Genomic DNA, 11,959 nt, shown 5'->3' with positions numbered 1-11,959 from the left:
TTTAATTTTAGAAATTGATTATTGTGAATCAAATGGTTTAAATCCCTTGAAAATCCTTGTAGAGGATTCCAATCTATATATAAATAAATAAAGAGGAGGTTTGAAGAAGCAACAAATTAAGCCCTTAGTGTAAGTGAATTCGAGAACCTTGTTGTGTAAACCACCATTTCTTTGAGTATCTAAGCAAGACTTCGATGTATGTCTTACCCCCCCTAAGAATTAGGGGGCATACACTACTTAAGGTAGAAACAGGCTACACTCAAAAGATGGACACAAAGCACAGAGTGTGCACAAGAAAACCAAGTACAAGCATGAGTAGGAGAGTTCTTCATGATGATAGTAGAAAGAAACCATATTTCCATTACCAATGTACAATTGAGAACAATTGAGAATGAGTCTAGGGAAAAGTGTGATCATTCTTAGTTAAAGCCATACATGTAGAATCTACTTCACATTTCCATAAGGTGAATAGTAAGGTAGTAAAATAAACAATTTAGTGTGGCTAGGGCCATTCAAAGATGAGTAACTCATGTGGACTAACACTCAAATCATGTCATTTTGATAGCTTCTCAAGTGCTTAGCCCAAGCCATGTGTAGAGAATTTACTCCTTTACATTTGCATAGGGTTCTATAATATACATTCTACTACAAGGGGTGATCTTTAGCGGGGAGATGCACAACCGGGTAGCAAAGACGCTAAGGTGCTAAGGTGAAGGACATGGTGGTGACGGAAGAGGATGAGGGCGACGATTGTACGTAGAAAGTAGACTTCGACATTGCATTGCCGTTTTGTGAGTAGCATTTGGCAGCGGCAAGCAACGGCGCTGCCTCCTCAGATGCATCCAAACCTGGCAAGTCGCGTTCGATGCGACGGAGATCCTCGGCCACCTCGCCCATTGAGGGACGCTCCGCTCCTCGAAGGGCCAAGCACCGACGGAGCGAGTCTGCCTAGACGCATGACAGAGGCTGTGAGCGCCGCCTCTGCCGCCGTCTCTTCGGCCTCGGCCACGAGGCGGAGGTCGATGAGCTCTGGGACCTGCCCTCTCTCATCCTCTCGATGAAGAGGAGCGCCAGATTAGCGAACTGAGCCTCCCGATCGTGGTTGTCAACCGGCTTGAGCCCCGTGATCAGCTCGATGAGCACCACCCCCATGCTGTATACGTCGCTCTTGTCGGTCAACTGCAGCGTCTGGAAGTACTCCGGATCCAAGTATCCTATCGTTCCTTGTACTGCTGTCGATACCTGCTTCTCCCCTTCCGGCACCAGCTTCGACACCCCAAAATCCGCCACCATCACCTCCAAATTCCCGTCCAGCAATATATTCGCCGTCTTCACATCCCTGTGCAATATGGGCGGTGACGCCGCCCCATGCAAATATGCCAGCGCTTCCGCTGTCTGAATCGCTACCTGTAGCCTCCTCCTCCACCCCATATATTGCTTCTCTGGCTTCCCTCCCTGTAGGTGCTCCGAGAGCGTGCCGTTCGACACGAACTCGTACACCAGCAGCGGCGTTTCCGTCTCCAAACAGCACCCCAGTAGCCGCACTATATGCCTGTGATTGATCTGCGTCAGAATGGCTACCTCGTTCAGAAATTGCTGCCTGTCTCTCTCGTCTCCAGAACGGTTTGCCCTCTTCACGGCAACGATCCTCCCATCCCTCAACGTGGCCTTGAATACTGTGCCGAAGCCGCCCGTCCGGACCTTGCACTGCTCCGAGAAGTTTTGGGTCGCCAATTGGAGCTCCTCGATGGTGAAAAGCCTGGTGGTCTGTCTTCCTGCGCTCCCGGCGATGTACGCCTCCAGCTGCAAACCCCCGTTTAAGAGAAAGTACTTGCGTCGTCGCCGCCTTCTCCAGTATAGGGCGATGAAGATAACAACCAAGACAAAAACGATACAGCCGACGAGACCTGATAAAAAATCCACTCTTTTGAAATTTCCCCACATAATTCTTTTACGGTAAAACACCCTAGCTTTGGCGTGCTCGATAGATACGTCAGAAACAGAGGTCTTCTTACCACCGCTGATGCCCACAGCTTTCCTCACGGCGGGCGAAAGCCGGCAGCCCGTTCCGTTTCTAGTTCCATCACCCACAAATAAACGCGATTTGCAACGGCATCGATAGTTGCCGATTGAATTTTCACAAATTGTGCGACCTACGATGCAGTCGTTCAGAGTCGAATTTTCACACTCGTCGATATCTGTGTCAAATTACAGTTTATCAACGACAGGCTCCTTACATCGTCCAAATTTAGCATAAACATGATATCAACGCATTCCTGGACTCTCGATTTTAATTATGGAACTCACAGGTGTAAACTAGGATTCCTGGATTTTACCTGTGTACAGCCTCTTCCCTGCGAGTATCCGTCTCCCTGAAACCCGACCAAGCAATCGCACCGGTATCCGGGAACTGCCGATACAAGGGTAATATTGGAGTATTGGCTGCAAGCATAGTTAGCTTCTTTTTTGATAGACTCTGGGTCGTTCCCCTTAGAGGGCAATGCCCATTCGAGCTTCAAACCGAACAGACTTTCGAAGTCTGTGTAGTTCTTGTAAAATGGCGTGCAGAAGCCTGCACAGGTGCCGTTCAAGTCTCTGAAGGTTGCCACTTGATAAAAGGTTGTCCGAATGTCCGACGGAAAAGAGGTAACACATCAGGTCCTATTTCCACATTCCGGGTTGGAATTGTTTCCCGGACAGACTGTATCGCGTCCTTCTACGGCATAGTGCGCAAGAGAACCTGTATCCAGTGTAAGGAGCAGACCAAGAGTACAATTGAAGCTTCCGAATTTGTTGTCGCCAGATAGAAGAAATGGACCAGGATAGTCAGGGAGTGCTAGAGTTGTAAAATTCCCTGAAGAGTTGGATGCTACGCAGTTATCAGGTAAGATGGATCTTGCGTCTGTGATATTAACGATCACGCTATCACTGGATATGTGGAGAACTGGAAAGTTACTCCCGCTTACGGTTGTATTCAAGTACAGTATATCGCCCGCGACGCCTGCACCAGACTTGCATAGTAACTCAAAATGGGTGGAGAAAGCGGGGCAGGCAGGACTTGCACTGAAAGGGTAGCCGAAGGTAACATTATCACACTGCTGGTTAGAAGGCTGCGAAGAAGCGTGGGGAAGGAAGAGCAGCAGGGTGGACAACCACAATGGAGCTCAACGACGGAGAATCAACGGCCGAGAGTAGAAACGTGTACGAAGGGGCGAAGCCATGGCGAATGAAAAGACACAAGGGAAGTGCGAGAAGACTCTTATGAGATGGATAGGATGAGACGAAGCCATGGCGAATGGAAAGACACGAGGGAGTGCGAGAAGACTCTTACGAGATGCCTCACTTGTGGCCCTAAGAGAGTCCGGGTAGACCCCAAGAGCGTGGTTCTACAACCAAAGAGGATGGTTGAAGAACGCAAGAGTCTTCCAACAATTGTGCTTTGGAAGGCACCATTGATCCTTTCCAAGGGAGAGGAGGCAAGGGTCAAGGTGGACATTGCATTTGTTCGTTGGATACCCACGGGAAACATGCATTGCAAAGGAAAATAATCTTAGTGGCCTCAAGTCACATGATTGGCACAAGGTCTTATAGGGTACATATGAATCATTTGTATCATCTGTGCCATCATCATTAAAGTAATCAGAGTAGTTAAAGTCCTCTGAATCACCATAGCTGTCAGAGTCATCTGTGGTAGCAGCCTAGGCTGCACTGGGTGACATTGGTTCCTTTTTTACAGTTGGAGGGGGAACCTGTTTAAGAAAACCAGTAAACTTAGGAGGGATTTCAAAAGGCGTAGTGTTGTCCATCCCAAACAAGCTTTGAACATGGTCTTGCAGGTCAACATTAAAGAGGGTAGCATCAATTTTGAAGTGGTTTATCATTTTTGTAATTTTCCTTTGGTCCTGTGCAACACTCGATTTGATTAAACTGAGAATTGTTTCTGGTTATCCAAATAAACCACAATGCATGTGCTCTGATAGGTGTCCACATCTCATGTTTTATCCTTGAAGAGTCTCCTAGTAGTATGGCCTTCCAATTTATTGACTCCCCTATTTCAAATTATACTATTTTCCACACCTTTCTAGCAACAGGATATGCAACAAAGAGATGGAAAATATCTTCATTTATAAAGGGGCACCTCATGCATTTGCCATTTCCCTTTCCAATTTTTAGTCCTCTATTGTTAGTCCACATAGCTTTATGCATTATTAGGCAAAGCAAGGCAGACAATTTGTCAGGGATTGTGCTTGACCAAATGGAGTAGAATTTGAATTTCCATTTGCTTCTAAAGTTCTGCAGTTTCCACCTAGTATTAAGGATAATGCAGAGATCACCTATGTCCCTGGTTGGAGTGGGGATAGGGAAGAAAGAAGTACTCTCAACCCAACTGAACTCTTTACTATAAACTAAGAATAATCCACCTTTCAATTGCTGATTTCCCTCCCAGAGGTGAACTCTATTCAAAAGACTAGTGTCTAGCATTAGTTGTTGAAACTGAACTCCCTCCTAATCTCAATTCAGGTTTTCCATCTTAGCTCATCTCTGTTCCAAAGTTGACCCCAGCATTGCAGTCCTTTTTTGAAGAGTACAGCAGCCTTATCAAAGTCTTCATCAGAGACAACAGCCTCCTTGAAGATAACAGAGACCCAGATTGAGTCTAATGTCCTAAAAGCTCCTTTTCCAGAGAAGACAATTTGGCCTTTAATTCCTTCAAAGGCTGGTCATAGTGAGAGCCAAAGTTGACTGCCTTTAGCTTTACAGGGTTTAGGGTTACAAATAGCTGACACCATAGGGTACTTTTTCCACTTGGGAGCTCTCAGAGGTCTTAGGGAGTTGACATTCCTTAGAAGGATTTGGACTCCATCCTCAAGAGGATGGAGGATTGCTTTAATTATCCAAGTCGAGGATAGTTTCAGAGAAGCCTTCTCTATATCTATCACACCTAAGCCTCCTTCCTGCTTGGGTTTGATCCAAAACTCCCACCTGACCTTGGCTATCTTGCCCCCAAAGAAAGGATTTGCAAATTCTAATAAACCTGTCAATTCTAGTTCTAGAAGGGGACCAAGTGAGGTAGAAAATGACAATTGGGTATATGTAGTGGTTGAGAACCATTCTCCTTCTAGCTAGACGGGTTGCCCTGGAACCCTCTCCATTTCTCAATCTTACTTTGAAACATGTTCAAGAACCAGTCCCATCGCTGTTTGAGGTGAATGTCAAACGCCATGGGGATACCCAATAATTTGAAGACTATGTTTGATTCTCTGGCAACCCATCTCTTCCAAGAAAGCCTGCTCATCCCCTTTGAGAGTTGCATATCCAGTTTTGGAGTGGTTGATTTTGGATCCAGAAGCTTTACAAAAGATCTCTAAGGACTCCCTAGCCTTTTTATAGCTTGAGTCTCATTCCTGAGGGTTAAATTTGTGTCATCAGCAAATTGTTGGCAGATAAGATCCTTGCTAGAGGGTAGCTCAATGCCTTTCACATTTCCTTCTTGACTTTGATGTTGAAGTAGCCACCCTCTTGAGTCTACAACAATTGCAAAAAGTAAAGGAGTAATAGAGAAACCCTATCTTATGGATCTTTTAAGGACAAAGGGTTGACTCATGACACCATTAACACAAATCTTGGCTGAAGCTGGATTGGTGAGAAGCAGTTTGATATAAGAGATGAATAGAGGGCCAAGGCCCATATCAACCACAGTATGGATGATGAAGTCCCACTCAAGTCCATCATATGCTTCAAACTTTCAGAAAACATATGTCCTGCCTTGTTTCCTTGCCATACTCACATCCCTCTCAGATATTGATGATGGCTTCAAGAAGATGTTTGCCCTTTATGAAGTCTTTCTATTCTAGAAGTATCCACTTGGCCATTCTATTCTTTACTCTTAGAGAAAGGGCTTTAGCAAAGATCTTATAGCTGCAGCTAAGCATAGTGAGTGGGCTCCAGTTTCTTAGCTCTTCCTTTTCCCCCTCCTTAGGAATTAATTTGATCATTCCCCCATTAATATGATTAGGCCGATTCCCATTATTGACACTCTCTTGCCATAACAATAGGAGATAAGGACCAACAGTGGACCAAATTTTTTTGTAGAATTCAATTGGCAATCCATCTTCTCTTGGTGTTTTGCCATCTGCCATTACCTTGATAGCCTTAAAGAGTTCATCAATAAACAGAGTTTTTTCAAGGTATTTATTATCAAAACTGAGTACAGTGTTCTTTCTAGCATCATTGCATAGTTCCTTGGCCTTGGTCACTTTAGTATCTACTTGTATAGTGGAGGAGAGCAAGCTCTAAAAGTGGAGATGAATGATATCAATATTCTCCTCAGTAGTTGAAGCAAGAGAGTTGTCAGCTTTTCTAAGAAGGGGAATCTCTTCATTAGATATTTTTTTTCTGATAAGCTTGAAGTATTCTTTGGTAGATCTCTTAGCCTTACCAGCCCACCAATCCTTGACGTATATTTTGGAATCATTAAGTAGAATCTGTTCTTGAATTTGGAGTTCATTTCTTTTCACAACCAAGTCTGCCTGGGCATGTGGATCCCCTTGTCTAGCTAAGTTATCCAAGGAAACAATCATGTCCTGAATCCTGTTCATTCTCTTAGCCCTTATTTTGGCTCTAGCTTTTCTTGCTTTTTTTAGCAAACTTTAGGTCTATTCAATAGCTATACACCAGGAGTCACTAGCTGAGATAGATGCCATCAACCAAATTGTTTTAGCCCCTTCTTGGACACTTTTAAGGTCAAAGAATTTAGGATTAGCCTTAAAGCAGGAGGTGGTTTTTTGTCCTGGGCCAAAATCACATTTGAGAAGGATTGGCATGTGATCAAATAGAAAAAGAGAACAGAAGACCTGAGTCTGAAGAGAGCTAGTCTACCTTACTAGTTCTTGAGAAACATATATCCTATCCAATCTAGCCTCTCTTCTGTTAGCTCCAGCTTGGCTATTGGACCAAGTGAAAGTACCTTTCATCCCCATGTCCACAAGGCTTAGGTCTTCTTTCAGATTCTCCCAAAGAATCAGTTCACTGCCTCTAATTATTGTTCCTTTACCCATCCATCTATTAGTGGAGTTTTCCACCATGTTAAGATCCCCCACCACAAAACATTTGTTGCCTGGAAGTAGTAGTGATTCCCAGCTGATCTTTTTGTCTTGTATACTATATATTAGGGGCATACAATGAAATGATAGTGAAAGAGTGACCCTGTAGAGAGCATTTGAGCATAATCCATATGTTCAGTGTATCTAGTTCAACCCCTAGGATCCCATGGGAATAAGAGAGTATCCCAATTGCCACTTCACCCTTTCCCTCCTCATGCTTATTCTCAGCCAATAAGCTAACTCTTCTCCTTTGCATGGTCAGTGAGTCCTTCGACATTGAGGGAGCATGGCTATTGGTTTACTTCACATTCTTTTTTATTCCCTTTGTGGTTCTAGGATTGGGGTTGTTGACCTGGGCGGAAGCACTTTTTCCTTGAGAGAGCTTTCTCTTGCTTTGCACTTGAGTAAAAGTCTTTCCTTGAACCACAGTATCATTTTCCATGGTTGTGACCATGTCTTTATCATCTTCTAAGTCTCCCTCACTGATCTTGGAAGAGGTTATCTCATCCTCTCTATTGATGTCCTCTTCAAAATCTTTTGACCAGCTTGTCTCTATTAGAGAATCCAAATCCATATTCTAATTTTTTAAAATCCATTCTTCAGTCTCACTCTCTGCCAGGGCATCAAATGTATTGTTCAGTGCTAGAGAGTCATCTAGCTTCCATTTTCCTTTGTCAAGAGAGGGTATGGTTTTGGCAAGGCCTTCCTTCTGAAGAAGGACTTTTTCGAGAGTAGCTAGGACATTGGGCAACCATCTTTCAGTTTGTTTGTTGTTGTTAGGTGCAGGAGGATCCTTGGGTTTGTCTTTGCTCTCCTTTGTGGGCTGTTTTTAACTGCATGACTTGCCACTCCAAAGAGGAAGTAGGAGATTTTTATAGAGAAGGGGCTAATCTCTATACACACTACCATTCCTATTCACCATTACCAAGGTGCTGGGCAGATCCTCAACAATGTCCATTTTGATACAAACGTGAGGGTTAGCTTGAGGATTAATAAAATTTCCTTTCTAAACACCCACTATCTCTCCCAACCCACTGCAAAGGGAGGCAATTTGGTTGCAGAGAGAGAGAATAGTGTAACATCTATTTCAGGTACGTAACATTAGTACCCGTTTTAAGATTCCCTAAAAAATTCATTAAATTTATTACTTTTTAAAAAAAATCTATATTTTACGCAGTCAAAAACTAAAAACTTACAGAATTCATATATTTTTCAAGCATCATGTCTATAAATTAAAAAGGGCCTCCACTATATCGCAAAATATCTTTCGATTTTCTATATTCTCAAAGTATTAAAGATTTTTCCTTCCTGTACCCTTTGTATTTTTATCAAAAAATAACTTTTATTATCTTAACTTGTTGCACCTAAGAGCATTTTCTACTCATTATTGTCCAAACGAGATTTTTCACCCACTTTTTAAATCACATAAAGAAAGAATGGAAAAGTTTTATTCGAGTGAGCCAAAACCTTTAAATTATTTGAGAAAAAGGGTAAATTTTTTGTATATTTATATTTTGGTACTTTTGACATTATAAATGATTCGGAAGGCCCCAAAACCCTGAAAACGACTACAAACGTGGATACCTTCTAATGATTTTTTGAAAATCGCAAATGGGAAAGCATGCACCTGACTCTCGATCGATGATATCCTTGGGGGGGTCACTCATCTAAAGTGGAAAGGGAAGAGCCAGCGAGATGGAGAAGGATGTAAAGAAGGAACCAGTGCCTCTAGAGGTGTTCCAAGCACAAATCAAAGAGACCCCCAAAGCGGGGATGATAGGGGGCATGGAAGAGAACATGAAGGAAATGAGAAGAACCTTCATGGTGAGGAAGAGAAGAAAGACCCACAGGACCCAAGCCACCCCTACTGAAGAGAGAGAGTCTACTAGTGAGAGCCAAAAACCTCCAAGAGGTAAGCAAATTGCCGCCTTTATCAATTAAGATCTTCTATCTGAGTCTGTAGATTGGATTAGCACTCATGCTCTGATAGGCTTTCTTCTAGGGCCCAGACCTCCTTTAGCTTTCATTGAAAGTTGGATGAGCACAAACTGGGTAAGGCAAGGCATCAACATTACCAATGTGAGGTTTCTAAGGAAAGGCTTCTTTGTCTTCCTCTTTGAGTCTCCTAGCATGGCCTTCAAGGCTCTCAGTTGTGCTCTATGGACTATCAGACACCAACCTCTCTACTTAGAGAAGTGGAAGTAGAACTTCAATCCTGATCGACCTAGGTTCACCATTACCCCTGTGTGGGTTGAGCTCCCAAACATGCCCCTGTAACATTGTAACATCTATTTCAAGAACTGTAACCTCAAAATGAGAACTCTAGGGAAATCTTTCAAAGATTTCCTTCTTTTTATGTGAATTTTACATATTTTTAAAAACGATGGCCATTTTGGACAATGTGTTCTAACAAAAGACATACAAACCATCTTTTTTGAAAAAAAATCGACAACGGTATTTCAAAAAATAGGCATGAAAACTTTTACTTAGAATACAAAATCCACATAAAATACAATAATGTCTCAAAACCATTACAATATGGACCTATGCATTCAATGCAAATAAAAGGGCCATGGCATGACATATTTCAAAAGTATAACATGCTAGAAATTACATTGCTTCACAAATATACATGCCATTGATTCTACAAAGAATAGTACTCATCCTTGGATCCTATACCTTCAAATGCACTAGAGCTAAAGCTTTGTGGGCTCTGTCAGGATAATGTTATGTATTGTGTCTCCTTTGGCAATTGCCCTACTTGTCTCAATTGAAATGCATATACCAAAATATCTAACCCAATTGCTTAGTCAATGATATCATGTACCAAGCTCTACCTTGATTGCTTTATGCAACCAAGCTATATGCTTGGTTGATGATATCATTGACCAAGTGAGCCAAAACCTTTGAAAGCTCTAAATTATTTGGGAAAAATTTTAAACTTTTTGTAAATACATATTTTGGTACTTTTGACATCAGAAATGAGCTTTGAAGTCCCTAAAACCCAAAAAATGGGTGCAAACATGGGTACCTTCTGCTGATATTTTTAAAAAGCCCAGAGAGACAATTAGTATGCACCCACATGCTAGGTCGATGATATCATCGACCTGGCACACGTTTGGTCGATGATATCATCGATCGAGAACGTTCTTGGTCGATGATATCATCGACCAATCGTGCACCAAGTCGATGATATCATCTCGGGGGGTCACTATGTAAAAACTCTCTATATCATGTGCGTTCAAGGCTTATTTGTAAAATCCCTTATCTGTAGATTTTTCATTAATAAAATGTATCCTTTTTCTATACAAATCTGTAATTTTTTCCTGGAATGATTTTAAATAATCCCTTATGTAAGTTAAATTTTGTAAATTTTAGAAATTAAAAATATCCTTCGGTTGAACTCACGTGATAGGGTTTCGATCAAGTTCTTGAGATCTGAGCTGGAGTTTCCTAGTTTCCTATTATCTCTCCACAATATTGGTTGTCTCCGTGCCTCCATGTGGAAATAACCTACCATAATGGCTCTACATCTTGTAATCTGGTCCACACCAACCATTTGTAACATAGGGACCCACACTTGGATATCCAGAGAATGCCTCTAATAGTGCTTCATACCGAGTATTGAATTCCTCAAGGGTGGGAGCATACATCATTCCACACATGGCTGCATATAGTTCATCCTTAATTCCACCCATGCCTTTTTCACATGAAACCAACATAGTAAAATATGGCAACGGGATTTCCTTGTATGGTTTGTATCCTGACAAAAGGGATCATTCTTGACAACCTTATATATTGCATTGAACTCCACCTTAGACTTATCTATAACTATGGCTCGTGGCCTGATAGAGCCAAGTCTAGAAAACAATATGGTGAATATTGTCTCCAAGGCAATATTTTCATGTTGTTGTCTAGGATCTTTGCTACATAACATGAAACATATGGGAATACCATTACCTTTTATATTTGGTACAATAGCCGCATATAATGGCAACCCATACTTATTGGTTTTAAAGGTGCTATCCACAACCCAAGCCTGATCAGTAGAGAATCTTCATGATACCTCAAGCATAAAGTCATCTTGCAATACCAAAATAAATGGTCTTTGCCTTGGATCTTGAGCAATGGGATTGCAGGGTTGGTGGAAAATCACCTAAAACCACATTATGAAAAGAGGTCAAATTTATTATTTATACTCACAACATGCATTGCTCTAGATAAGGATTAGTATCTTTCATACTACCTTGCTTTGTTGAAGTAATTTCTTTTCTTCCAATGTCATAGCATCCCAATCAGACATGTTCATGGTTGCTGTCCATGAAAATAAAGAATAAACAAAATATTAGAATCAATATATGATCTAACATTATTGTAATAGCACCAAAAGACAATCATGAAATATATTAAGTGAAATGAATTTACCTCCAACTCATAGATTGCAAGAGAGCCTACTAATCTCCTTACGTATATCATGAAAAGTCTAAAAGTTGTTGTTTGAAAAATGGACACGTGATCTTTGAGTAGACTCTCCTTTGAGTTTGACATTTTACTAACATGTTGTGCACTTCCAACATCGTATGAGTCTGCTATGCAACATGTAATGACCGATGAATGTACTGGAAGATGATATAAATCTAATTGACTTCCTAACACATGTCCTTTATGGTGGTTGGACATCTTAATGTCACACATATTTCCCTTTGTACAATATACACGAACAAGGAATGGACATCCTATAAGAAAATAATACAATGTCTGTGCTCAACAGATAATAAGATCTCATACACAAGAGAGAGAAAACAAGATAGTATGGAGAATCCAAAATTTGATTACTATAGAGGTGATACAATAGA

General features: G+C 41.6%; 1 protein-coding gene and 1 pseudogene across 1 annotated transcript; both read right to left on the bottom strand.

Annotated features, from left to right (window-relative positions):
* Positions 1-785: 785 nt before the first annotated feature.
* Positions 786-2,655, bottom strand: LOC147890247 (wall-associated receptor kinase 5-like). Its single transcript, XM_087390238.1, has 4 exons — positions 2,522-2,655; positions 2,337-2,410; positions 2,016-2,198; positions 786-1,907 (listed from the first exon to the last, which is right to left on the bottom strand). The coding sequence occupies exons 1-4, from the start codon at positions 2,653-2,655 to the stop codon at positions 949-951; spliced, it is 1,350 nt and encodes a 449-aa protein (XP_087246364.1). The 3' UTR covers positions 786-948.
* Positions 2,655-11,412, bottom strand: LOC147890246 (uncharacterized; annotated as a pseudogene).
* Positions 11,413-11,959: the final 547 nt, after the last annotated feature.

Source organism: Dipteris shenzhenensis, chromosome 19, assembly GCF_047967505.1.
Source record: "Dipteris shenzhenensis isolate YYH24624 ecotype China chromosome 19, Dip_SZ_1.0, whole genome shotgun sequence".
NCBI classification, from domain to species: Eukaryota; Viridiplantae; Streptophyta; class Polypodiopsida; order Gleicheniales; family Dipteridaceae; genus Dipteris; species Dipteris shenzhenensis.
This window is presented reverse-complemented; position numbering and strand designations above follow the sequence as displayed.

Coding starts and splice junctions, on each gene's coding strand:
- LOC147890247 (XM_087390238.1), bottom strand. CDS start 2,655: ATGTGTTACCTCTTTTCCGTCGGACATTCGGACAACCTTTTATCAAGT. Junction 2,199..2,336: donor AGGGAAGAGGCTGTACACAG/GTAAAATCCAGG, acceptor AATTTGACACAG/ATATCGACGAGTGTGAAAAT. Junction 1,908..2,015: donor AGCTGTGGGCATCAGCGGTG/GTAAGAAGACCT, acceptor ATTTTTTATCAG/GTCTCGTCGGCTGTATCGTT.